The sequence below is a fragment of the Peromyscus californicus genome, unplaced genomic scaffold (assembly GCF_007827085.1).
Source record: "Peromyscus californicus insignis strain IS unplaced genomic scaffold, ASM782708v3 Scaffold_7__1_contigs__length_154581171, whole genome shotgun sequence".
NCBI lineage: Eukaryota > Metazoa > Chordata > Mammalia > Rodentia > Cricetidae > Peromyscus > Peromyscus californicus.
The window spans coordinates 128,470,483-128,497,279 of record NW_026294595.1 but is presented as its reverse complement, the minus strand read 5'-3'; the positions used below and the strand labels follow the sequence as shown (position 1 = coordinate 128,497,279).

At 49.2% G+C, this 26,797-nt stretch overlaps 2 protein-coding genes across 5 annotated transcripts in view; one reads left to right on the top strand and one right to left on the bottom strand.

The window, feature by feature from the left end:
- Cdk5rap1 (CDK5 regulatory subunit associated protein 1) overlaps positions 1-26,797 on the top strand; it is a 303,956-nt gene that overhangs the window by 163,390 nt on the left and 113,769 nt on the right. For 3 of the 4 annotated variants that reach the window (XR_008215333.1, XR_008215335.1, XR_008215334.1), the window contains exons 14-16: positions 2,739-5,603; positions 17,234-17,392; positions 17,886-18,061. Coding sequence is in view for 1 of the 4 variants with exons in the window: in XM_052725712.1 (XP_052581672.1) it covers positions 2,739-3,101 (363 nt within the window). In the remaining 3 variants the exon portion in view is untranslated. Of the gene's footprint in view, positions 1-2,738; positions 5,660-17,233; positions 17,393-17,885; positions 18,062-26,797 lie in introns of those variants that run through there. The other variant, XM_052725712.1, reaches the window with a different exon arrangement.
- On the bottom strand, positions 126-22,281 carry Bpifb1 (BPI fold containing family B member 1). Its single transcript, XM_052725725.1, has 15 exons — positions 22,071-22,281; positions 19,982-20,120; positions 19,245-19,352; positions 18,379-18,528; positions 17,640-17,721; positions 13,250-13,313; positions 11,405-11,490; positions 9,789-9,968; positions 9,335-9,388; positions 8,845-9,003; positions 7,677-7,744; positions 6,749-6,794; positions 5,776-5,839; positions 2,267-2,343; positions 126-287 (listed from the first exon to the last, which is right to left on the bottom strand). Exons 1-15 carry the CDS (start codon positions 22,183-22,185, stop codon positions 255-257), a joined length of 1,425 nt encoding a protein of 474 aa, XP_052581685.1. The 5' UTR covers positions 22,186-22,281; the 3' UTR covers positions 126-254.

Below are 26,797 nucleotides of genomic sequence, written 5' to 3'. Positions count from 1 at the left end.
GACTTATCCACCCCAGGTTGGCTCAGGGGTGTCTGAACCCCATCCATATGTCTCTGTTCATATCCCAGGCCTGCCAGAGGCAGAGTGAATCCCATGCTGGCCAAAACCACCCTGACAACAAGAGCCACCGGCAAGTGTTTATTGATTGCAGGGGGATAGTCTACGTAGATGGCTCCCGCACTTCCAGCTGGGACCTGGCTTGTGCTGGCCAGCTACTATCCAGGTCTTCATCAGGAGGGAGGAGAGCCAGGGTTCTAGGAGGAGGCTGGGGTGAGCTTGAGGGCACCCTGGAATTGCAGAGGAGTCAATCTGGTTAGTTTTTTGCTTTGCTCTGCTTTTCACTTCCTGCCTTTTTGGGGGTTTCCCTGCTTTTGTTCTCCATGAAGGAAGCCCGGGTATTGGGGGAACATCCGTGACCCTGAACACGCGTGTGTGGAGTGCACATCACGGTCAGAAGTGGAGGGTTTGTGTATGCACAGTAGTATCTACCAGCACTCTGTGGCCCAGTCAAAGTGTGTGTGTGTGTGTGTGTGTGTGTGTGTGTGTGTGTGTGTGTGTGTGCGCGCGCAGTGGCTGGATTCTGTAGGACAGTTGTCCTCAAGCCCACGGCGGAGCTCTAAGAAATTTTGTAAATGCAGATTCCTGGCTGTCTCTAGAGGACATCTGGGTTTTAAATAACTGTCTATTAAAAAAAAGAACCAAAACAGAGCTAAATGTAATGATTAAAACTTGCTCTGGTCTATGCCCCGCGATTGTCTTCTGATCTCTTGTCAGCTCCAAGCAAAGTAGAAGTGAGTGATGAGCACATGACCCTTGTCACCTGTGTTCTGCCATCTCCTCTCACAGGCTGGCTTTAACTCACTCTGTTTTTCACTCTCTTCCCACTGATTTAAATGTGTGGTGTCACCCAGTTCTAGAACACAGTCAATGAATTGCTGGCCACAGAGAAACCAATACAGCAAATATAGGACATTTGGCAATAGGGGGAAGATGGATTTAGATCTGTGGATTTCTCCATAATTAAATGACTTAGAGCTTGGTAGTCCTAATGGGCAACTTGGGGGCAAATGGGGACTTGTAAGAGTCACAGGTTTGGCCCCAAGTGCCTCTGTAGAGTGAGACTGAACACCTTGCCACAGAAGGATGGTCAGCAAGTCATCTGTGGGCTTTCTCGTTGCTCTGTTTTTAGCATCTCTCCCTCTCCTACGGAGCCAGAGGTTTCCTTCTGTTTGGTTTATTGTTGTGGCCAGTGTCTGCATGCAGTAGGTGCTTAATAAATGCCCACTAGCCAGCTGACCAAAATGGGCACTTCCTTGACTGGCTCATGCAGAAGTTGGAGCTAAAGCAAAAGGTTATTGGGCCAGGTTTCAATTGCAAATGTCCACTCTGCCACCAGTAGGGTGTGTGACTTTCGAGAAGATCTTGTCATTGAGTCTCAGTTTCCCCATCTGTAATAGGAATTCACACCGGATCCACCTCAGGATCTAGGTGTGAAGCTGGCCGCACAGTTGGTGTGACATCGCTGTGGAGGTTGATACTGGGTGGGAGGTGCCTGCCACCGCTACCGCCCTTTCCAGCCGAAGTCAGGAATGTTACTTGCTTATCAACCATCTATCGAACATCTACTGTGTGTCAGGCCCCACTGACCATGCTGGGGACAGCAGTAACTCTGGTCTTCTCAGGCTGAGGTCACTTAGCCACACAAGTGTGTGTGTAATCTGAGGTCTATAGTCCTTGGGTGCTACCTCATATTCAAGACCTCTTCCTCATCTGTCCTGGAACAGTAAACATCTCAGCCTCAGGGCCTTTGAACTTGCTGGTCCTTTTGTAAGACACTTTTCCCACTATCCACAGGGCCTTCTCAGGTATCAGCAAACGTCACCTTTTCGGAGAGGACTTTCCTGTCCACCCCATCAAAACCGGCATTCCACTTTTCTCTTCAGAGCCTGCCTCCTTTTACTTCCCAGCCCTTATTTACTTGATGCTGTTTATTAGTTTATATAAGTGTCTCTCTTGCTAGAATGTAGGCTCTTCTAGAGGGACAGTGTTTTCTGTTTCTGTGGCCTGAAGCACTAGGAGCCACGCCTTGCTCATATTACGCCATCAAGAAATATTCCTGAATAAGTGAGTGAAGGGATGAATGGTGTCAAGGGGAGAGAGAGCACTGATTTTCCACTTCTGGTGTCCACACCTGGCAGGGCCAGGAGTGGTGGCAGATAGGCCATTCTCAGCCCAGACAGTCTGTTTATGTCCACATGCCTCTCACCTTGTTCACAGACCACACAGATTTCTTATATCCCAAGGCTTTCACCATTGACACGGGGATTCCATTTCTCAGTTTGCCTGAAATAACAAATGTAATCAGAGAATGGTAGGTTAGTGTGGGTCTGGGTAGCAATGGGCATGCTCACAGGTCCTGGAGGTGAGCCTAGGATCTAGCACGTAGGGCCTGTTCTGTTTCCATCCTGCATGCCTGTCCTCTACCCTGGCATTCGCCTCGCCCTATCTGGCCCTCTGGCACCACCTTCTGGTTGTCCCACAATGCACCTTGCATCCTCTAACACTTCTGCTCAAGAACAGCCATTACCCACTGCAGAAGTTTCTCTACCTGAGATTTTTCTGCTCATAGAGCAAGATTAAAAAGGTGATGATGTCACAGGTACCAGTCTCCCCACCCCTCACATACATCATCTCATTCTCACCTCTGAGGAAAGTACTCATATTTATCCCTTTCACAGATGGAGAACCCAAGGCTCAAGAGGACCAGGCAGTCTGCTCAAAGCCAGGCAGCCAGCAAGAGGAGTTGGGCACTTGAGCTCAGTCTGCCTTTGGCCCCTTCAGTGAGTTCCAGCTGTCTGTTCGCACCTGATTCCAGCTGGCCCCATGAATCTGGTGTCTGCCTGCTCTTCCCTGCTTGCCTTAGAACTGTCCTTAGTAAAGGACCAGGCTGGGAGGGGGAGGCGAAGGGGGAGATTGGGAGGGAATTGCAGGAGGGGGAGGCAGAGGGAGAGGCAGGAAAGTCTTCTCCAGTTGGTGACCAGGAAGGCTCCTTGGAGCAGAAAGAATTTGAACTAGGTTTGGAAGATGGGTGGGTGTGGTAGTTTGAAAAAAAAATGATCCCCAAAGGGAGTGGCACTAGGAGGTGTGGTCTTGTTGAAGGAAGTGTGTCACTGTGCGGGTGGGCTTTGATTTTGCCTATGCTTAAGCTACCCCCAGTGTCACAGTCCACTTCCTGTTGCCTTCTGATCAAGATATAGCCAGCACCATGTCTGCCTGCACACCACCAAACTCCCTGCCATGATAATGGACTAAACCTCTGAACTGTAAGTGAGCCACTCCAATTAGATGTTTTCCTTATAAGAGTTGCCATGGTCATGGTATCTCTTCACAGCAATAGAAATCTTAACTAAGACAGAAGTTGGCACCAGGGACCGGGGTATTGTTGTGATAGGCCTGACCATGTTTTTATTGGAGGAATTTGGACTTTGGTACTTTGGGTTGGGAAAGCAGTGGAATGCTCTAAACCCTGCTTAATGGGCCATACTAGTAGGAGCATGGAAGACAGTGGTGCTGAGAACGATTTGAACTGTGGGGATCAGAGAATGTTAGCATGTGGCCTAGAGGCTGTTCTTTGTTCTTGGGATATTCTGGTGAGGGAAGTGGCTGCTTTTTACCTTGTCCTAAGAGTCTGCCTGAGACTAAAATGAAGAGTTTTGGATTAATTCTTATGGTAGAGGGAATCTCAAACAGCCTAGTATAGACTCTGTTGTGTGGTTACTAGCGTTAACTCTGATGAAGATTAATAATGAAAAGTAGCAAGCTGAGCAAATAAAAAATACAAAATGTACAGATTGAGAAAAGGGGCACCAGAAAGTGGAATAGAGATAAATCCTGTGTTCAAAGAGATAAACAGATTAACAAATGGAATAAAGGGAGTGAAGACCTCAGGACACTATCCCACCCAGCTAAGTTTCCTACTTGTGAAAAGGAATTAAAGGAAGTCTTAGAGCCAGGTGTGGTAGTGCACATGCCTTTAATCCCAGCACTCCAGAGGCAGGGGCTGGTGGATCTCTGAGTTTGAGGCCAGCCTGGTCTATAGAGCAAGTTCCAGAACAGCCAAGTTACCTTAGGCAATGAAGGTAACCATCAAAAACAGAAAGATGGTGAAGATTGAGTAAGGAGGCCATGTTCCAGCCCCAGCAAGCAGCAGAACTTGGCAGCTTCAGGCATGTAGTTCTGGCTTTAGAGTTTAGGATAGAAGAAAGGGGCAATGGAATTTGCCTCCACATCTAAGGAAAGTCACTGAGGCCAGGCATGTGTCAGGGATGTCCCTGAATGGAGGCCTAGAGAGGCCATTGCATAAAGCTGTAAAGTTGAAGCCTAGATTGCCTTGGAGATTCCAAGATGTTGGAGATGCCAGAGTCATGGGATACCTGCTGAGGAAAGCTGCAAACAGGGAGTAGAACCTGTGGTGATATTTTAATTGTGCTGAAATGTGATTTTATTTGTATGTTAATAAATAAAGTTTGCCTGGAGATCAGAGGTCACATAGTGAGGTCACATAGAGAGCCATAAGCAGAGTCAGGCAGTGGTAGCACATGCCCTTAATCTGATCACATGGCAGGCAGAGTCTCTGTGTGGTCAAGGACACAGCCAAGCATGGTGACACGAGCCTTTAATTCCAGTACCAACCATAGAGACCTGGAGGTCTGTATAGACAGGCAGTGACAAGGAAGTCATGTGACTTGTCTTAGAGCCAATGAGAAGGCAGAACAGAAAGGCAATAAAAACACAAGTCAGACAGGAAGAAGCTCTCTCTGGGGAAGTAACAGTGGCGGTGAGGTGGTAAGATAAGGTATTCGTGGCTCTTTGCTAGTTCTCTGATCTCTTTGGCTATTACCTCTGTATTTGGCTCTGTGTTTCTTATCGAATAAGACTGTTTAGAAATTGGACTACAGGAACCAGCCCAAGAGAAAGAAGTGTGTTGCAGTCAACAAAGCTGAACGGAGTTGAAGATCTGAAGAGCACTTTGACATCAGACATGGAGATGCAGAGTTTGGAGTTTGTCCAGCTGGTTTTTTGGTCTTGCTTTGGTCCAGTATTTCCTCTCTATGCTCCCTTCTCTACACTTTGGAATAATAATGTATATCCTGTGACATTATATGTTGGAAGTATGTCATCTATTCTTTGATTTTTGATTTTATAGGGGATTATTGTTAAGAGATTTTGTGAATCTCAGAAGAGACTTTGAACCTTAGACTTTTAAATAAATTTGAGACTGTTATAGACTATAGGGACTTTTGAAGTTGAACTGAATGCAGTTTTACATTATGCTATAGCTATAAGCCTTTAGGGGACTAGGGAGTGGAATTTGGTGGTTTGAAAGAAAATGGCCCCCCAAAGGGAGTACCACTATTAGGAGGTGTGGCCTTGTTGGGGGAGGTGTGTCACTGTAGTGGTAGGATTTGAGTTCTATGCTTAAGCTCCTCCCAATGTCACAGATCACTTCCTGTTGCCTTCTGATCAAGATGTAGCCAACATCATGTCTGCCTGCACACCATCATGCTCCCTGCCATGATGACAATGGACTAAACCTCTGACCTGTAAGTGAGCCACCCCAATTAAATGTTTTCCTTTATAAGAGTTGTGTTCATAGTGTCTCTTCACAGCAATAGAAACCCTAACTAAGACAGCCGGTCACGAATAAAAGGGGCTCCGGGGGAAGGCAAGAGATTCGGCAGCTTAGGAGAGGGTATTGGGGACTGAGGGACTCACCATTCTCATTGGGCAGCAATGTGTATTCCAGGATCTTGGTCAGGGTGCCCTTCAGGATTTCAGGCTGTGAGGAAGAAGGAAGCCATTACCAGGCTGATTGCCAGGTCCTCTGGGCTAATACAGGTTTCCTAACTTGTCCCCCATGACAAGGGCAGCCAGCAGACATGTGCTGGAATACCAGGCCTCCTGCAGGCTGGAACTGCCGTAGTCAGACCAGAGAGACTTTGAAGAGGCCCTCACTGCTCTGGGTGTGGCTCATTGAAAATGGCCTACACTCAGAATTCCCCGAGGGAATTCTGCTTTTGAAGAAAAGCCAGATGTCCCGATTTTTACAAGCCTTGCAATAATATATTGTTTTTTAAACCAAAATTCACAGAAACTAATGAGGCACCAGGTGTGGTAATGGACACCTACAATCTCAGCAATCAGAAGGTAGAGGCAGGAGGACTGCCATGAGTTTCAAGGCCAGTTCCATAGCTACATGGTGAGACCTTGTCTCCAAAACAAAGCAAAAGAAAAAGCACCACCAACAAAATAAAGCAAAGCAAAATAGAAAATAAACAAGCAAAACCACCACCTATAACAACAACAACAACAGCAACAATAACAACAACAAAACCCAAAGTAATATAAAACCCTAAAGACTCAGTCTAGCTGAGCTTTCTTCAGGCTAGGAACTTGGGAAACTGAGGACCAGAGGGGAGGGGCCGCCCAGGGTCAGTGGAAGGACTTTGTTTATAATAGAGAGTGGGTGCACATCTGTAGTGATTGATGTTCTCAGCTATGTCTGCATACAGTGGGTGCTCAGTAGAAAGGGGAGTCTGCAGGCCAAACTTTGGAGGGTAGTGAGAAGACCCCCAGCCCACCCTGGGGTTCCTGTGATATCTCTTTAAAGTAAATCCTGGGCGGTGTCTCATTTTAGAATGGCCCATTCTGGCCCCGGTGCCCTTAGAGATAATCTGTTAATACTTACATCGAACAGTTCAATATCTGAGATCATCAGCTTGATGCGCTCAATACTGTAACAGAAGATACCCATGAGAGTGGTCCCTTGGGGTCTCAGTCAATAACTTCACTTACTGAGGACCTGCTGAGTGCCAGGCAGGCTCTCAGGAGACAATGGTGAAGCAGGGAAGGTACCCACTTCATGATGTTCACATTCTAAACGGGGAGGACAGTGGCTCAAAGGCGGAAAATCACCCAGGAATGAGGGAGGATTGGTGAACTAGTTAGCGAAAGTCCTTTCTAGACGGTCCCTAAATCCCATTCAACTACTCGTGTAAAAATGCCAGCCTGGGCAACAGAATAGTTTGATAGTTTGATTTTTTATCTGTCTGTCTGTCTATCTGTCTGTCTATCTGTCTATCTATCTATCATCTATCTATCTATCTATCTATCTATCTATCTATCTATGTATCTATCTATCTATCTATCTATCTATCTATCTATCTATCTATCTATCTATCTATCTATCATCTTACCCTGTGTGGGCTGATCTAAATGCTTCCCTGAGCCTAACTTTATCACTGGAGCCTCCTGTTGGAGTCCCTGAACTCAGTCTGGGACAGAAGGTGGTTGACCTTGCAGGGCTGGCAGGGGCACAGATGTCACGTCTGTGCTAGGCCCAAGGGTTCAGTATCTGGGGCTGTTACCTCTTTGTCTTGAAAAGTGTCAGAATGGGCCATTGTAAGCCTGCGGTGGTGCATGGCAGGCCAGCCCTGTGGTAGGGTTGGCTTGCTCTGTGGCTCCTGTAAAGTCCTTTCCTTTTCTATTTGGAATTCATCCCTTAAGGTGGACCAGGCTTGGCAAGGCAGCCTTCTGCCATCAGCCCTCTCTGGTGCCCCCTGCTGGCGGTTTAAAGAAACCCACTGCTCTGGCACCTCACACAGATACACATTTACCTGATGTTACTGAAGTCTAGCATAAGCCGGTCACCTTCTGTGAAAAACTGAGCTTCATAATTGGACTCCTGCAACAAGAGAATCCAGCCCTCATTTTTTGAAGAGAATGTCTCTAGAGGGAGGGTTATACAGGAAAGATCGAGGTCGAGGAAAGCTGACCCGAATTTTGGCTACTGGCTCTGTGACCTTGGGAAACAGTTTAACCTCTCTAGGCCTCACTTTCCATGCCCTAGTGCCTGTTTCACAGGTGACAGTTCAGGCCTGGGGACAATTCCAACACAGTTGGCACGTACTGGCTGGCTGCTCACTGTGCGTCAGGCAGTTCAAATGCTTTCTTCAATAAGCCCCACCACCCCTCGAGGGGGCCCTGTCAGTCCCCTGGTGTCCATGGGAGGAAACCAAAGGGCAGAGAACATCAAGGGCTCTGGTAAGCCCTAAGCACCATTAGTAAGATTGCAAAGCTCAGAGGCTAAGTCCGGCTTGACATTCAGGGCTCAAGACTTGTTTCAACTTGACCCAGAGGCTGAGTGCTGGGCTCCATTATAGTGGAGCCTAGAGAACACTTTTTCTTGTAGTACTTCCCATCAGTCATGGAGGGGTCATTGGGGAGTGAGATTGGCCTGGAAAGTGAGCTCCCACACTGTCTTTCACTGCAAGGCCAGAATGTCAAGATGAACTCTCTGGGAGGAACCAATACACCTCTAGTCTAGAAAGGCACCCCTGAGATTGTGTAATGTAGAACTGCACATAGAGACCCCGCTATAAGGAGGAGTCAACTCCTACTCACAACAGGTACTGCTCACCCTCTTTGGGTAAGCCTGGCTGGCCTCACTCATGAGCCCACCCTTTGCCAGTCTTCTCTGCCCTCTGGAGTGCATGTGCTTGCTGCCCTGCTCTGACCCACCCCTTCATTCCAGGAGGGGCGCTGCTGCATGTTGCCTATTCTCTGAAAACTCCCCTGGCTGGAATGTAGCTGCCTTGATGGGAGTTAGGGTCCCTCTGTCCCTAGGGCTGCTGGTGGCTAATGACTGACTGATGGGCCCCCAAAGTTCTTGACTCTTGGTTCATCACTCCTCCTCTCCCTGTTCCTGGGTGACACCCCAATTCGGAACAATGACCAGGAAGACCTCCCCAGTCTTTGACCTGTGCCACAGACACTTGAACTCACAATGCCGAGGGAGAAGAAGGGCCGGACATCTGTGTTGGTTGGGAACACTTCCAGGATGATACTTTGGGCTGCTTTGGCACTGCCTTCATTCAGCACGATCTGGGGGCTGCTCTGAGTGGCCATCTTCACCATCTGGGTGGGCCCCAGCTTGTTTGCTGCCTGGAAAGACATCAGACCCACACGTCTGGTCACAGTGCACAGGCCCTCATGGCCCCTGTGGTGTTTCCAGTCTCTGTCCTTTCCAGGGCCCCTGTGTGGATGTTCTCTGATTTCTCAGCCTGGAACAGGGCTTAGAGTGACCCTCATCACTCAGCACCAGTCCACCCATCAGATTCAAGCTTCTCTGCTAGACTGAAGGAGTCTCTGGGCTTCCAGGGGATCTTGTCCCCAGAGTGGAAAACGAGAACAGCCCACATCTGTTCTCCACCGCAGAGACCTGTGGACAGAGGCAGCGATCACCCAGAAAGCTGCAGGTGAAAAACAGACCCACCTCTGCATTGATCTCCTTGATGTTCGCCTGTAGCTCACGGGCCACCTCAGGAATCTGGAGAGAGGGGAAGGGATGTGAGTCAGTTGCATTGATCAGACTGCAGTAAGAAGATCAGAGTGTGTGTTGGCACTCAGGCTCAGGAGAAATGAGGACCTTGATCAGTTAGTGACCTGTGCTGTTGGGGTGCAGCCACCATCTCTGGGTTTCTCAGGATCCAGAGTGCTCGTGAACTCCCCCAGGATATTTGGAGGAGGAAACCGGTACACGCATTCCCTTAAGGCAGAACCAGGACCCAAGTTGGATGTTAAGGGACACTTTTGGCTCTAGCATCGAACTTCAGAAAACAGGGTCTCTCTGAAGGGAGGGCAGAGCTGATCATTACTGGGAGTTCCCACCTCAGTCTCCTTGCAGATAACATAGAGGTGAGTCATCCTCTGTTCTCAGTGGGGCTTACCACAAATCTCAGCAGGATCACAAGCTCCTCCTTGGGGACCAGGGTGTTCACAATGGCATTCACCAGGTCCTGCCTCACAAGCAGGCTGAAAGGGGCCCCGTCGGGGGTGGTCTCCATCAGGGAAGCCACAGAGCTGTTGAACCACTGGGTCACCCTTGCCTGTGAGTCCAGCAGCTTGGCCTGAGGAGACACAGAACAGGGCGTGGTTTGAGGACGTTGGTACTCCATTGTATCCCATAACCACCTGGAATGAAACAACTGTGCTGAAGGGGAAATTGTCTCCCCAAATTCTCATGATGGAAACCTCATCCCAGTGTAACAGGGTTGAGAGGTGCGTCCTTCAAGAGGTGACTGGGCCTTGATGAATGGTTAGTGCTGGTGCAGGAGTGGCCTAGTCACTACTCACTACTGCAGGTAGGAGGAGGCCATTTGAAAGTAAGCTCAACCCCTGGCTGCCCTCGCTCTCCCCCTCCCCCTCCCCCACTCCTCTGTCTTCCACCATGGGCTGATGCAGCATGGAGGCCCTCCCCAGAAGATGCACCGTGCTCTTGGATTTCCTAGGTACCAGGACCATGAGCCCAGCAAGCTCCTGTTGTTTACAAACCACTCAGGTACCGTGTTCTGGCAACACAAACTAGACTAAGACAGATACCATTCTGCTTTGCATCCTCGAATTTGTGTCAGGAAGCTGAGATCAATGAAGACAGTGACTGTCAGGTACCGGGCAGCTCCACTCCTGACCGAGTCCCTCAGATTTCCTCTACCCTCCCTTCGTCCCTCCCTCAGTTTCTTTTTTCCACCCTTCCCTCTGCCCTTCTGCCTCACATTTAAAGAGATGGCATCTCCCTACGCTGCCCAGGCTGGCCCCTAATGCCTCAGCTCGAATGATCCTCTGGACTCCATCTTCAGAGTGCCCAGGATTGTGGATGCATGCTGCCGGTGCCTCGCTTGTAACTGAAATGCTTGCTTTTCACTTACGCTTCAGCCTGCCTCTCAAACCCTTTAGACGAAGGGAGGATTCGGACTGCAATGGAGCAGAGGCAGCTGTCCCATGCTGTGACTTCAAGGGACTCCTGAGAATAGGTCTGGGACTCCCACCACCCACGGGGAGCACTCCCTGTAGGTGTACAGTGTGATATTTTATGGAGGTCCACCAGTCCTGAGTGCTTCCTGTCTGGGAAGCCAGTATGGTTTCATCTCATTGTCTCCTAGGAATTGTATTTTATAGTCAAGGAAACCGAGGCTCAGAGAGGTGAAGAAACCTGCCCACAGCTACACAGCCAGGGAGTCAGGGATCCAGGAAAGTTAAGGCCATATGATCCTTGAGGATGCCTCTGTCCTCAGGCCATGTTACAATGTTAGTAGAAGTCTGGGGTTTGGCAGGAGCTTGCCTGAGAGAAAGACCCAGGGACCCATACATATATAGGGTCAAGGTCTGAGGTCAGGACCCCGGGGGGTGGGGCATGAAGTTCTACCTGCTGGCTTTCACAGGGTACTTAGGGTCTGACTTCATCAACTGCATACCCTGATGCTGTGTAGGTATTGGACCCTGGGTGGCCACAGAAGAGCAGCTGTTCCCCAACGTCCCCACTTTGCTCTGAGGTCTGCACACTCACCTTCAGGTTGAACACGATATTACTGTCCTGGATAGCAGGAGACAGAAGGCCAAAATCCAAGGCTCCAGGGCTGAGGGCAACGGGTGCTTCTCAGGGCAAGAAGAAAGTTTGTGAGGATGGAGGGTGGGGTTGGGTGGGGTGGTTTTCTACTGCTTCCAGCTAGGGACACTGCCAGAGTCAGGAAAAATGATGCTGTTGGTGGTAACTATGGCAACGATTACAGGGACCATTCAAAACACCAACACAGAGCTAGACTTTTCTGTGTATAACTGGAACCCATCCAGTCCTTTGCCAAACCTGAAGTGCTGTTTATGACCTGTGCCTCCCTCACCTCACTGTAACCCACTCCTCAAGGCAGGTAGGGGCTGGGCACTGAACTCAGGTGTGCACACATTAGTTCATCCATCACCTGTGTGTGCCTTGGTTTTCCCCACTTGGTGGACAGAGAGTGGAGACTCTGCTCAGCTGTTGGGTGGACAATGAGAGTGCATGTGAATGTGCCTGTCCTCCTCCAGCCCTGTCACTAAGATCAGATGGACCTGGGAACTCCCGTGACATTAATATCTTCTCTTCTCTTCTCTTCTCTTCTCTTCTCTTCTCTTCTCTTCTCTTCTCTTCTCTTCTCTTCTCTCTCTCTCTCTCTCTCTCTCTCTCTCTCTCTCTCTCTCTCTCTCTCTCTCTCTCTCCCTCTCTCTCTCTCTCTCTCTCTCTTCCTCCTAGAGTCTCATACATGCTAGGTAAGCCATGGCCGTACCAACCCACAGCTAATTGGAACAGGAAGAATCAGGTTCCGGCTTTCCGTACCACGAACCTCCTCTGTAAGCTCAGAGATTTCCCCACGTGTGCAATGGGGCTGTTGAGTGGGCCGAGGAAGTGAGACAGAAATGCCCCGTCCTGGATTTAGCTCTCGTGTGCACCAGGGGCTTTACTTGTTCCCCTCGTCTCGCTCCGGCTACCCTGTGACGCGCCTCTTTAGATCCTAAATCAGCACACAGTAGGGTTTTCTTCCCTCTTGTTGATTCCCACTCTGAGGGGGTTGAGAAGGACCAGTTTCCAGGGTTGAGGGCAGAAGCCCATATTGTCTCCTCTTTGTGCTCTCAGGGAGGGAGAAAGACATCTGTTCTGGGCACATAGCTCACTTCTGCCCTTGTTCTCTCCTCTCAGTAGCACACAGCAGTCAGCTTACCATCCATCCATCCATCCATCCATCCATCCATCCATCCATCCATCCATCCATTTGTTTTTAAGCAACTCCATGCTAGGTAGAGAATTCTATATGACCAGAACTTTCCTATAACCTTTAAGTGCTGAATTCAATCCTTTGAGGTTGGGAGGTAGAAAGCCCCATTTTACAGATGAGGAAACTGAGGACAAAGGCTAGAGTGACTTCTCCCAGATCAAGGAGCAAGTCAGCAGCAGAGCTGGGCTTTAACTCAGCTCTGCCTGAGTATCTGCTGATACAGAACAGTGGTTCTCAGCCTTTGGGGATTGTATATCAGATATCTTGCTTATCAAATGTTTGCATTGCAATTCACAACACTAGCAAAATTACAGTTATGAAGTAGCAATAAAATAATTGTGTGGTTGGGGGTCACCATAACGTGAGGAACTGTATTAAAGTGTTGCAGCCTTAGGAAGGTTGAGAACCATTGTCTTAGAACCTTGCACACATAAGGTGATCATGAAGTTGCGGCATCTAGGCAGGGCTTAACAAGTGCTTATGCACCGGTGCTGGGCCCAAGGCACTGATGGGACATGAGGAGGTGGTCTCTCCTGGGTAAAGGTGGGGCCTGAGGTCCAAGCCTGTAGTTAAAGGAAAGACAGTGGAGACAGCAGAGCCCCTACCTGTTGCCAGCCTCAGGAAGTCATTGTACATGTCATCGAAGGCTTGCTGGATCACAGGGCACAGCTGCAACAGCACAAACACAGGGCCACCAGTGAAGAGCCAGTCCCTTGCCCACGGCGTCCTGGGCCTGGTCTCCACCACCCTTATCCCACTGCAGTGTCCCAGCTAGTAAAATGTGCATCTGTGGAGTGGAGGACTCACAGATCTGTCCATCTCTGTCCCTCCTTCCTGTTCAGAGTCCATGGCTGTCCTTCGGGCCATTCAGGTCCTTTTTGCAATGGTTTGCCCTTTGCCTTGTACCCAGATTGTGCCTGGCCTACCAGCTACCCTCTCCAGGACACCCATGATTGCTCAAAGGAGCCCATGGTTCCTTAGAGGAAGCCAAGAATTCACTTGTTCATTCCATGAGAACTCATAGAGTTCCTCCCATGTCAGACTCTTAGAGCAGAAGCCCTCTGGGCTGTCCCAGCAGACGCTAAGCAGTGTCTGTATCTTGGTGAGTTTCCAGCCCCAACACATCCCTGTGCCACCAAGGAGTTCGCTGCCTAACATGGACAGCACCTCTCAACAGGGAACGATTTTGGTCTCTGGCAAGACACTGTGAGGCATTTTTTAGTTATCATAATGTAGTATATGAGCCATACTGACATCTAGTGGACAGAGGTCAAGGATGCTACTACACATTCCTCCCCTCAGCCCAGCCCCAAAGTATCAAAAGTATCAGTAGTCCCCAAAAGCAGTGTGGATTTAGGGGTTCTACTGAAAGGGGGTAAACATTTGCCTTGCAGTCTTTAGGACCCATGGACCTTTTGATGTTTAGCTGTTTAATGGAGGGACCATCTCACTGGCTACCCACTTCAATATTCTTGTGTGAGGGAGGGCAGTGCATTTTGAGAAAGGCTAACTTGTGAACAAAGGTACTCTGCTTCCATCAACTTTCCTGACCCATGACCCAGAGAAGAGGAGGGATAGGTGGGGAGACATCTTGACTCACACAGCCAGGGGACCGACTATTCCCTGCAGGAAAGAGGCATCTTCCACAATACCCCATCCTTTACTTCCTTCGACCCTGGCCACATATCTGAGTCTGGGACACAAGGTTCCCACCAGATCCATTGCTTCTGAATCTGGGGTGGGATGGAACGTCCATTTTTATAGCCTTCAGATAGTTGTGAAACACAGCCTCATTGAGCGCCATGTCCACACTGAAAAGGGCTCCTTGCTTTCCTCTATGAACTCCATCAAGAAGTCCCCTCCTCAAATGACACTCTGTGAATCACAATGGTGACCAATGACCCCTGCCTCAAGTCACTACAAATCCATGAGTTAGAATTAGCTTAGAATTCAAAGTTCATGCCATCTCTTCTGCTGGGGAATCTATTTTTTTTCTATTAAAGTATGTTCCTGGGTAAAATTTTGAAAATATTTGCATCTGGGTCCTACTCCAAGAAACTCCTATTTTTAAACAGAAAAATAAAGTTCTTAAAATGTATCTACTGGTCATATTGGCACATGCCTGTAATCCCCACCCTTGGGATATGGAGGCAGGAGGATCAGCAGTTCAAGGCTAGCCTGGGCTACATGATACCCTTGACCCCACTCCTATAACATTCTCATATAAGTTGATAACAGGTTATGCCCTTCTCTAAAAAAAATTGGATTGAAGAACCTGCATTCTCCTGAGCCAGATGACCAAGGTAGATGGATTATCCGACAATCACTGCCATCGGAACCTCTGAACCTGTGAATTTACTGTTATTTAGCAAATCCTGACATTGTGGAAAGACATGTATGTCTTCATATATGTTTCTGGCACAACATGCTCATGATAGTGAGACAAGATCATTTAACAAAGTGATTTCTTTCCATTTCTCTTTAAAAATACCTTTCTGGATATGCACCTCAACTAATGGTTCAGGAGTTTAAAATTGACTTGAGTTGGAAGTCACATATAAATACTTATTCTCCCATTTCCTACCTCTCTCTCCCTACCTCCCCTCTTCCAAGAAGAACCAGGAAGTTCCCTCCCTCCCTCCCTCCCTCCCTCCCTCCCTGAGGATTGAGTCCAAGCCTCACACATGCTTGGCAAGTGCTCCACCACTGAGCTACTTCTCGAGCCCTCTTGGCTTACTTTTAATTTTGAGGAAGGATCTTGCCCAGGCTGGCCTTGAACTTGCTCTATAGCACAGACAAGCACTGAACTTCTATCCTTCTCTTAGTCTCCCAGAAGCTGGGATTACAAGCCTATTCCAGACTGGTCAATATTGTTTTTTAAATTAACTCTATAAAATGTAAGATCCAGGGCCTGGGGAGATGGCTCAGCAGCTAAGAGTCTGTATTACTTTTCCAGAGGACCCAAGTTTGAGTCACAGCACTTATTCTAGGCACTCAAACCTGCCTACAATTCCATTTCCCGGGATCAGATACTTCTGGTCTCAGTGGGCACCCACATATGTAGAATATACTCCCTCTCCTATACACACCATATACAGACGATTAAGAATAAACATCTTTACAGTAAAATAAGATCTCATTTGTGATTTCTTGTGTGTGTGTGTTTGTGTGTGTGTGTGTGTGTGTGTGTGTGTGTGTGTGTGTGTGTGTGTGTGTGTGTGTGCTGGGCCTTGTGCATGCTAAGTAAGTGCTTTGTCATCAAGGTACACTCTTAGCACTTAGGTTTTTGATAATTTTATTGTTTTTCTTTGTTCTCTGTAACATGTAGACATACTAACAACAGATTCAGTAGACTGTTTCCTAGCATAGAAAAAGGGATTGAAGCTTTACCAAGAATGAATAAAAAAAAAAAAAAAAACAACCAAACACAATTCAGTATTATACAGTAGACCATGATTAACAGAGGCAAAATGCCACACTGTATTTTTCTTGAAGGTGATTTGGTAGGATCTGATACAATTTTGAACAGAGGGAAACTGATACTCTATTGTTTTAAAATCCCATCACGCATATGAAATATTGTTTTAAATATCACTTGTTTTGCCGGGTGGTGGTGGTGCACACCTTTAATCCCAGCACTCAGGAGGCAGAGCCAGGCAGGTGGATCTCTGTGAGTTCGAGGCCAGCCTGGTCTACAGAGTGAGATCCAGGACAGGCACCAAAACTATACAGAGAAACCCTGTCTCGAAAAACCAAAAAAAAAACCCCAAAAAAAAAACACCCCACTTGTTTTAAAGTAATCTTAATACAACCATTTCATTAAAAAGATATTTTGATGAACAGTTAAATGTGATCCAGCTATTATAATGACTATAAATGCTAGATGAGGACAAGGAACGTCAGGTACAGTCACATAAAAACATGAGTGCCTGTGGATGAGCTGGAGATGAGCAAATGGCCAAACAGCTGCTGGATTGGACTGGACACATTATGAATGTTTTCTGCCTAACTTGTGTTAGTTATTATACCATCTTTTTCATTAAAACATTACCATGGTATTAATGAGACTAATGACATCTTGTCAGCTTATGGTAAAAAAAAAAGATGACAGCTACTTCTGGGTAATTGCTGAAGTGAATGCACGTTGAATTTACAATGGAAATCACAGGTAAATGTGAACGGATCCACTTACAGCATTTTGGTTACCTGTGGCATATTAGGGACATGTAGAAGGAGTCACCGGGGTTGCAGGTGTCTTCTGTTGTAGAACGCTTCCCTAGCAGATGTGAAGCCCTGGGTTCTATCCCCAGCATCACACACACGCATGCACACATATATGCACGCACACAGCCTGAGTTTACTGACACAGAGGAAATAAATGCAGCTCATCTGGTGGGATGCAGTGCCTACAAACCACACCTGGATGGCTGAGCAGGGGCATGCCACAGCCTGCTTATGACAGTATTCCAGGACAAAATGCTAGATGTTCAGGGATTTCCAGCTTAGTTTTTTAAAAGTAAAGTATATAGACTTACATAAAAAGGTACTAAAATAAATTTAATAAAGGCAGAAAACCCGGCCCTTCCTAGGTAGTTCGCTCAGCATCTACTGTTGTCTACCGCTCTCGAGGTCTGTTGCTCTTGCCTACTGTCTGTTTGGTGGCAGTACCACACAGGAGCATGCTACTGTGAACCTTCTTCCAGTTCTGCGCCCTGACACCACTTCACTAGACTCGGATCAGCCTGGAGGTAAGATTTATAACTGGGAAGTCAGCAAAAGCTACACATAGGCTTCCCTCCCTCAACTCTTGTAGAGACAAATGTTAAAAGTTTAATCAGCACACTACTGACAAGGCCTCCCGGCTTTTTGGCTGTTCTGTTACACTGACCTCGATGATCTCACTAGCCCAGTGGCTCATATGGCACCAGCTTACAATTTCACCCCAGTCCTACAGAGGGGGACATCTCCATAGGCCAGAGGCCTGATTTTACTCACCTGGTTTTTCACCATTTGGGGCAGGGCTGGCACCAGGAGATTCATGACATTATTTGCCAAGGAGTTGACCATGAAGGAGAGCCTTTGGCAAAGGAGAGTGGGAGATTAGGAAGCTTATAAGAGAGAATTGTCCCTGTGTTATAGAGGTAACATGGACTCCTTGCTCAGGTTTATCCAGGATGTTAGCTAAAGCTGTGGCAGAGGCTGAGCTAAGGGCAGACATTGGCCTGGGTATTGTCTTTACAGATCTGTGCTGACGTTCGGATGCCGGGAGCTGACAGGTCCCTGGAGGGGTGACATGCACTCTTATGAGTGGGTCATTCTTGATGCCTGGAAAGTGTCATCAGCAGCATTTCCAGACCAGGAAAGTGAGACATGGGAAGGCGACTTGGCCAACATCACCCAGGCGGTCAAGGAAGAAGGTAAGCTTGCTTTGGGCCCACCTAGGTCTGCCTGGGTGGCCTGGGAGCCCTAGATGGAGGCTCTGCTCTGTCTGCAGGTGTTTGCCCCATGCCCACCCCCACCCGTACTCACCCCCACCCCTACCCTCACCCTCCCATCCTGGTATTATGCCACCTATTGCTGTTTTCATCTTTGCCATCCAGAACTGCTTTGGCATCCCGGAAGGAGCCTTAGATCGAGAGTCAGGAGGGACAGGTGTCTGTTCCTTCAGTGTTGTCCCTGTGAGAGCAAGCCACAGTCTGCTTCTCCTAGCAGCATGGTGGAACCCAGCACTCACTTGTTCAGCAGGCTGAGGCGCAGGGTGTTCTCACTGCTGGAGCAGTCACTCAGGTTCAGGTGGGCGGGGCCTCTCTTGCTTTTCTCCACCCGGATGAGGGCTTGGACCTCCGTGTTCATTTGGAACTGCACTAAGGTCTTGATCAGTGGCCTGTGAGGATAACAGCGTTGAGAGGGGGGGTGCTGTTCAAGTCCACGTGGGAGCCACAGCTGGGTGTCTGTCCCTCGCTATCTTTTTGGCTCTTTCCCCTCATGCCTCCAACATCTGGAGTCCTCTCCTGATCTCACCCGTTATGGATGCCGCGCGACTCCAGGTCACACACTGTGCCCGACTCAGATGTCCTCTGAGTCCCCCAGGATAGCATGGCAGCAGTGGATTCCACATCGTCCCCCTGGCCTGCCGCTGTCAAGCTTTGCCTTGGCTGCTGGCTGCTCCTCTCGGATTGAAGTTGGAGCAGACCCTGAAGTCTGATTGTCTGACTGCTCCTCTGACCATCTGGCCTAAGCCATCTCTCTCTCCTCCAGAGTTGACGAAGGACCTTCTTCTACGGTCCACCTCCCCTCTGCCCCACACTTTCCCCCATAGCTCTTCCTTGGCTCAGACCTTCTGTTGCTCGTGGCCCTCACGCTCTGTAAAAGCCAAGTTCTCATCTTGGCCCATCAAGCCTTGCATCACCAGGCTTCAGCAGCTTGCTGATGTCGCCTCTAACTAATCCCCCCTCCTCTTGGTCATTTTTGAGCGAGGCAAGTCCACTCCCACCTCATGGCCTTTGCGCTTGCTCTTCACACTTTTGTATTCTTTCCCAGGGCCGAGAGCGAGTAGATGAGGCTGCTAGGTTAGCTGTGTCAGATTCAGGGGACACTCACGTGTTGAGTCCAGCCACCATGTCCAGGGGGATTCTGACAATCAGCTCCTGGTCATAGGTTGAAGGCTGCACAACCAGCTGGGGGATGTTAGCCGAGGTGACCTTCATCCTGGACAGGGTGGAGGGGAGATGGAATCACATTCGTACTCGGGTAGGTGTCACCCCAAGCCTGTTACCATTCTCTTTCCTGACTTCTGCTGCACACCTGACCAGACTCGAAGCCCAGTCTACTAACCCTCTCTATCACGATCCCACCTCTGTCTCTTCCCTTCACCCTTGCTTGCCTCTCTGCAGATTCCTTGGCTTTTAGCCTCAGCCTGTTGGGCTGACAGTAAGCCCCTCTGTGAGCCGACCTTACTGGCCTGTCACTCTTTGCTGTGGGAGTTTGGAATGCAATCATTCTGAGTGACTCTCACCCCGCCTTGGTTTTACCCTACTGGCCCCTTTGCCTGGAATGCCAGTTTCTTGGTGTCTCTGACTTAGCCTTGACCTCCATGAAGAAGCATCTCCTGGTCCTGGCACTGTCCCACCTGGGGCTACTTTGCTATGTGGCTGCCCTCTTAAAGTACCAGTGTCACTGCCTTATGGTCACCACTAGCCATGCTGGGAGCTTTTCAAAAGAGAGACTTAATCTGGTCCATCTTCACTAATGTTTGTTGACTGAGAACTGAGTAAGCAGCATACGTGGGCAGAGGTGTGGGAGAGAGAAGGTTCCCAGCACTATCCAGCACGACTCACCAGACAATGTATCTCAGAGCAGTGCGCACTAGGCTGTCCAGCATGGGGATGCTCCCAGGCCTATTCTGCATGGCACTAAGCAGTGGCAACTCCTGGAGGATGGCAATGGCATTGTGGTTCTCCAGTGCCTGGGTCAGTTCTGCAGATAGATCCAGGGGTTAGAGGTCAAGAGGAGGTTTGAGGATGGCCATCACTCAGGACTCCTTGGACCTGACATTAGGTGAGGGTGGTGGCCTTGAGACAGTGGGAACCATCACACTCAGGATGCCGCCAGTCACTGCTGGGATGCTGGACCTGTGTTCTCCCTCTCCCTAGCCAGTGCCAAATGTTTCTTGAGCTGAGTATCCCATCGGGGACAGTTTTGTGACAAATCACACTTGCTAATGATCTTCTGGCTCCCTTACTGTTTGCCCTGTTGTCCAGAGCACCTTAGATGCTAGCAGAGGAAGGAGGAAATGGGAGTGAGGGTGCTGGGGCTGGTCCCTGCTGGCTTTTCACCAGTGGGCAAAGCCTATTCCATAGACCCTGTTCCAGAGCCATGCCAGTCCCAGTGTTTCAGAGTCTTATCAAACATTTGCCTATTCTGTACTGATGGGGCTGGACCCATGAGCATTTTTTTCTTTGCCAGTTGGCAATCTTAAACCCCATCAGTATAGACTCTTGAGGGACACGGAGGGGCAATTCCCTGAAGTGTGCCTCTTATCAGCTCTTGTGGTATCACTGCCCAGGTGACATCAAATTGCCAGTTAACAGGGCTCCTGAAGACTGAAAGCAAGTCCTGCGGGCCTCTGGCAAGCTTCCAGGGTCCATGCAGAGATGGTCCTCTAGAGAGGTAAAACAACCCCTCCCTCCAGGGACATCATCCAAAGGACATCATCAGCTGAGGGCAGGGGTGTGCTCTGCAGCTTCTGCTTGCCAGCATCAGGCCAGCGCTGGCCTAGCACAACCCTGCGAGCTTCCCTCCAATCCAACAGGCCTTCATCACACCCAGTCCCAGGGGGCCTTGGGAGGGGTCTCCGACTGTGAGTGTGTTCTGTCTTTGAGTGCCACCTAATTGCTGGGTGCCCTTTAGAGTTAGTTCTCTTTTTCCCTCTTAGCCAAATCCTCTTTCTTCTGATGCCCCAACATAGTCCTTTACATTAAAAGCTCCTCCCAAGGATTATGGTGTGGCTTTTATCTTCTGATGGAGTTAATGGATAGAGTTGCCTAGTGGCTTCTGGCCCTCAGTGGTCACTTGCTTGGGAAGGCCCACTGACTCTCCTGCAGGGGATCTTGGGACTCTCCTCCCAACCTCTACTGATCATAACTCCTTGACGGCACACTTCCACCATGGCTACTCACCCCAAGCTCCCTGTAGCTCAAATGCCACATGCTTGGGAGTCACAGGATGGACCTCAGTTATCTGCTTCCCCCAACCTTTGGAACAGTGCTTGTCCACCAGGTAATTGCCACATTGTCATAGGAGATATGTGTCCATGCCTGAGTGGAAGGTGCTTCTAAGTGTCTCCTACCACACAGGACTGTGCCCCATGCCAGAGAGGAGCTGTGGAAAAGGCTACCAGATCCCCTGTGACCCTCCTCAGTTCCTATGGTGTTGTGAGTTCTGGATGGCCCAGGGAGGAAGGCCTTCTCATGTGCTTATGGAGAGTAAGCCTAGACCCAGGGTCACGGAACTGGAATAACAAGACTGTGTGTGGTACTAGGCCACCAGACTCTGCCTAGGCCTCTGATTTGGGGACCAGGAACATGCTGGGTCTTAACTCTGTTGATGGGAGTTCAGGCAAGGACAGGGTTGAGGTGCATCCCTGCATGCAGTGGCCACATAATCCCCATAAGGTTCCCAGATCCCCAGGGTAGTGTTTTTTCGGAATAATATAATTTGGGGATATCTTGGCGTCACCAGCTCTTGAGATCATAATATTCCAGACCTTCGTACCTCAGCCACTATTCTTGCCTTACTCAAGTCCTGGGCTCCACCCATGCCTGATACACCCTTTTGACAAGGAACTCCCCTCCTTTTTGGAGGACTGCTCCATCTGCTCCTTGCTTTATGGTGGTGAGGTTTGAGGGAGGGGGAGTCATGACTTACGATCCTTGATGACTTCTGGGCCCAGGTTGAGCACAGCAGGGGGCCGAAGGTCAGCTTGGACCAATGTGGCTCCCAGCAAACCGTAGAGGAAGGTGACAATCCATGGACCAGCCATCTTTCTGGGTATTGATGAGAAGTAGGTGACAGGTACCAGGGCCTAGGGTAAGCACAAAGGGTCCTTGCTAGCTGGACAGAGGAGCCCATGCCTGGGGCACAGTGTCCAGAAGAGGCATTCAGGGCAGTGGTTAAGAGCCAAGGCTTAGTGTGCATCCTTGAATAATCAGCCAAGACACAAATACCTCTGTGCCTCGGGGTTCTCCTCTGGCAAGTGGACGGGATAAAGCTTCACTTCAGAGTCTCTGGGATTAACAGTATCTAGAAATCGTTCAGTGTGGTGTTTTCCCCACAGGAAGAACTTGGGAGACATTAATAGTTTTTAGTGACTACCGATACTGGCATCAGAGGAAACCATGCCACAGTGAAAGCCAGAAGGCAGAGCTGGCAAGATTGGTTGCATTGGTTGACAAGGCAAACCGTACCCTCAAACCATGTCTTTGTCTTCCAAACACTTTGGTCCCTGTTGGCCGCCTTCTGCCCACTGCTCAGCCTCCTGATCAGACGGGTTCTGAACCCAGAACCTGCAGTGTTGCCTCTTATGGGAGACATCGTCTCCCACAAATCCCAGCCTGGGCCCACCCACCACGTGGTCCTTAGCCCCTGCCCTCTTCATGGATGCCTTTTACTCCTTTCTAGCATCCACTCAGCTTTGCCTCCCACATGCCACCTCTTCCAGGAAGCCTCCTGTGACTGCCCTCTCTCTGGTCCTGGGCCTTCCTTAAACACAGTAAGCCCACAATGGTCCCTTGGGAGTTCTTTGATGGTTACTGTGACTGATGCTTCTTTTTGTCCCCAGCAACAGCTCAGCACACACAGGCATTTCACAGCCAGAGTGTGCAGAGCAGATTGAAGTCCCTAGCCTGAGGATTGGGAAAGACCAACCTGCCTCATGCCGCTATCTTTGCTCACGGCTTTTGGATGAGAGCACCAGCACCTCTCTGCCTCTCCGTCCCCGCCAGAAACCATAGCTGACAAGGGCATTATTAGGCTCCTCAATTCTCCCTTAGCAGATGGGCTGACCTCAGCAGGTGTCCCCTGAGGAATCTTCTTGACTACCCAGGCTTCTGGACACCCCCCCCCCCCATTTTACCTGGATGTGCCGGAGTCCTGGGTCTGTTCTGCTCCTCTCCTGGGTGGTGGGTCTAGAAACCCAGCCTTATATCCTGCAACCCCGACTTGGGCAGCCACCCTGAGCATGTGGGCCAAGACCTCAGGCTGAGGTCTCCAAGGTAAATATTTGCAGCTCTTGGTGAACCAGAGCCCTTCCTGGAGGCAGTCTAGGGACTCCAGCTTCCTGAGGTTTGGAGAAAGGAGGGTCCAAACTGGCTGGAGGGGCAGAGAGAGGGCTGGGGCATATGGGAGGAAGGTATCTCAGGCGCACAAGCCTCACAAGGGGCTCCCTGCCTCCTGGGCAGTCACCGCCCCAGGACCATGCAGGGGTCTCTGCACCCTCCACAGCCAGCAGAGTCATGATCCGCAGGAGGCAAGAGGCAGTTCAATTCAGTATTACTCAGGAGCTGGTGTTGATTCAAACTTCAGGAACCTGACCCTGAGGAGTTTATTTTAGGTATATTTAAGCACAACAGTATTTGGTGAAAACTTATTCCGTTGATAATTCACTCAGTCTCACATTCACAACAAAGCATACATAAGTCTCTTTGAGAAACAAAGTAAGCTAAATACAAAATCAGACGTGACTACATCAAAATTCTTGTAAAGTTCATAAAGGCAGGTTTTATAGATTGACTGAGAAAAACAATTTACAATAAGGGTCTTGAGGTGCGGGGGGGGGGGGGGGGGGGCAGGGGACCTGGTGCCAGAAAAATTCTCTAGCCACACAAATAGAGCAAAGGTCACCAGACTAGGAACCATGTCCTCTCTCAGCCTTTTGGGAAGATAGAAAGCTATGCATTCCTTCCCCTGAAGGTACAGCTTTGTGGATTTAATATTCCAGATTCCCCTAGCGCTTATCTGTGAGCACAAAGACCTCTGTGCTTCCTACAGCACCATAATGATCACAGTAGCAGTTGCTATGAATGAACAGCTCTGACATTGCAGGCCTCATTCGTGTTTCCCATCAGTTAGGTTGATGGGTGTCATCCTCACGCGTGATCAGCCAGTCATCCTGGTATTAGTGAGGAGGAACCAGCCGCCACACTCAATAAACAGAAGAGTGAGGATTCCAAGCAGAAATCTGGCTTTAAAAGCCATCTGGGGACATCTCGGCAGCTTGGTAGTCACAGGATGTGTGTTAGGGGACAGACCAGGGTCAAGTCCTGGCTTCACCTTTTTCATTCTGAGTGACTTGGGGACTGAGCCTCTCTGTTTCCATGTGTGAAATGGGCACACCCAAGCTCCTCTTACTTAGAGGGCATGTAGCTGGGGACACTGGGCCTACCCAGAAATGCTCAGGAGTAGTGTGTTTGGGGCTGTTGTCATTGGTACTGCTTACAACAGGATGAGGTTTGTAGAGAGGCGACGTTAAAGGTTTAGTCGAAGCAACCACCTGGCGAGGAGAAAGGCACAGCCTTGCCCGTCTTACTTTCTCCCATCCACCAAGGAGAGCACATCTCCACTCACTGATTCCTTTAAGAGAACAGGTTAGAATCCCACCTCTGCTACTTCTTTGCTGTGCTCCCCGGGTGAGGTGCTTCACTTCGCAGGGCCTCTCTAACCTCCTTGGTACAATGGGGCTCATGGAAATGCTGTCCATTAGGCTGGCGAGAGCGTCAGCTGAGCTATGGGCCATATGACCTTGCTGTGGACTTGGATTCGGTCATTTTATGACCCGCGCACATCTCTGCCTCATTTACGCTGCCAGGAAGGTGGTGGATGTTTGTGGAGTGATAGAATAATGAGCAACGGACCACGGACCAAGGGATAAGTCTGAACTGGCCAGAGGGACCCTGGTCACCTCTGCCTGGGTACAGGCTAGTCTCATTTAGCCACACAGCACCCAAGGGGCATTAACAGCCCTGCTTTTCCCAGGAGCATTGGAGGCTCAGGGGATAGTGATTTGCTCAAGGTCACAGGACCAGGGGTGTCAGAGAGGGGACTTGAGCACCTAGTGTAAGCCACACACTTTTAGCCACACTGTCCTGGTGATCCCTGGTTAATGTTAGGGTCAGTACGGATAAAGATGTGACCTTTGGACACCACCTGGGCACATGTTATGGATTAGGGCTAGGAGATCCATTGTTGAGTCTTGTCCCCATCTGTAGTGTGACGAGAGAGGGGCAGTGTCTGTGAAGTCACACAGGCCCTGGCTGGTCATGGAGGAAAATGTGGTTTGCATCCTGCCATGTCTGGAACATTCAATAGGTCCTGAACACCAAAGGCTAGCTGCTCCAGGGCCAGAAGGGCTCCCCAGAAGGACCCTGCCAGTGCCTCGGGCACATGTGCAGAGAGACATATACTCCTGCTTGGCTTCTCAGCTGCCATGCCTGCTGCCCAGGGACAAAGTCCCTCTGTGGGGTGGTGGAGCTGGTGCCAAGGCCAATGTCTACATCTGCTCCAGCTTCCTGCCTGTCGGCTCAGTCTGTAAGGGTTGGACGGGCATCATGCACCCCTTGGACTGTGTACCCAGTCCTGTGTGCCTCTGTCCTGCACCTCTTGCTCTGGCCTCACTTCTCTCAGATCCTCACTTTCTTTGTGTGTCCCCTTCCTGGAACTCCTCACACCTCACAAAAGCTCCTTCATAAGCCTGGAGAGGATGGCTCAGTGGTTAAGAGCACTGGCTGGGTCCTCTGGTTTCCAGAGGACCTGGGTTTGATTCTTAGCACCTACATGGCAGCTCACAACTGTTAGTAAGTGCAGTTCCAGGGGATCTAGTGCCCTCTTCTGGCCTCTGTACACCAGACACACACTTGGTGCACTGACATGTATATATATACATGTATACATATATATATATGTGTGTGTGTGTATGTATGTATATGTATATGTATGTATATATATAAAATAATAAAATAAAATAAAACATTTAAATTAAATACAGAAAGATCTTTTGTAGTAGTGGCCAGAAGGAAACCTTGGAGTTTGAGACACGATTTTCACCCTTTCCTGTGCTGTGAGCTGTGGCTCACTGAACACTCCTCCCTTCTGAGGAGAAAAAGTCTGGATCATCATCCACAGAATGACAAGTCTACCTCCATTACACAGCTGCCACCTTCAAGGTCCAATCCAGAAGGGAATATCCGCCCAGCCTGGTCCCTGTCATCTTACCCTCCCGTGAGTCCTCAAAGCCCACACTCCATTCCCAAGATAAGAACCATGCGCCCTGAGGGGTGTTATCTGCCTTCTGTCCCTCCATTATTCCTTATTCCTTCAGCCTTTTAAAAGTTATTTATTTATTTGATGTGTGTGTGTGGATGTGGTGTGTATGTGCACGTGTGTGAGCATGTCTATGTATGCAGAGGCCAGAGGTTGATGTCAGCTGTCTATTTCTGTTGCTATACCCTCCATCTTATTATTTGATTGTTTTTAAAAGAATTTTTTTTTAGTTTTTATTCATATGTCTGTGTGAATGTAGATCATGTGTATGGAGGTGCCCCCGGAGCCAGACGAGGACATCAGATCCCTTGGAGCTGTAGTTACAGACAGTTATGAGT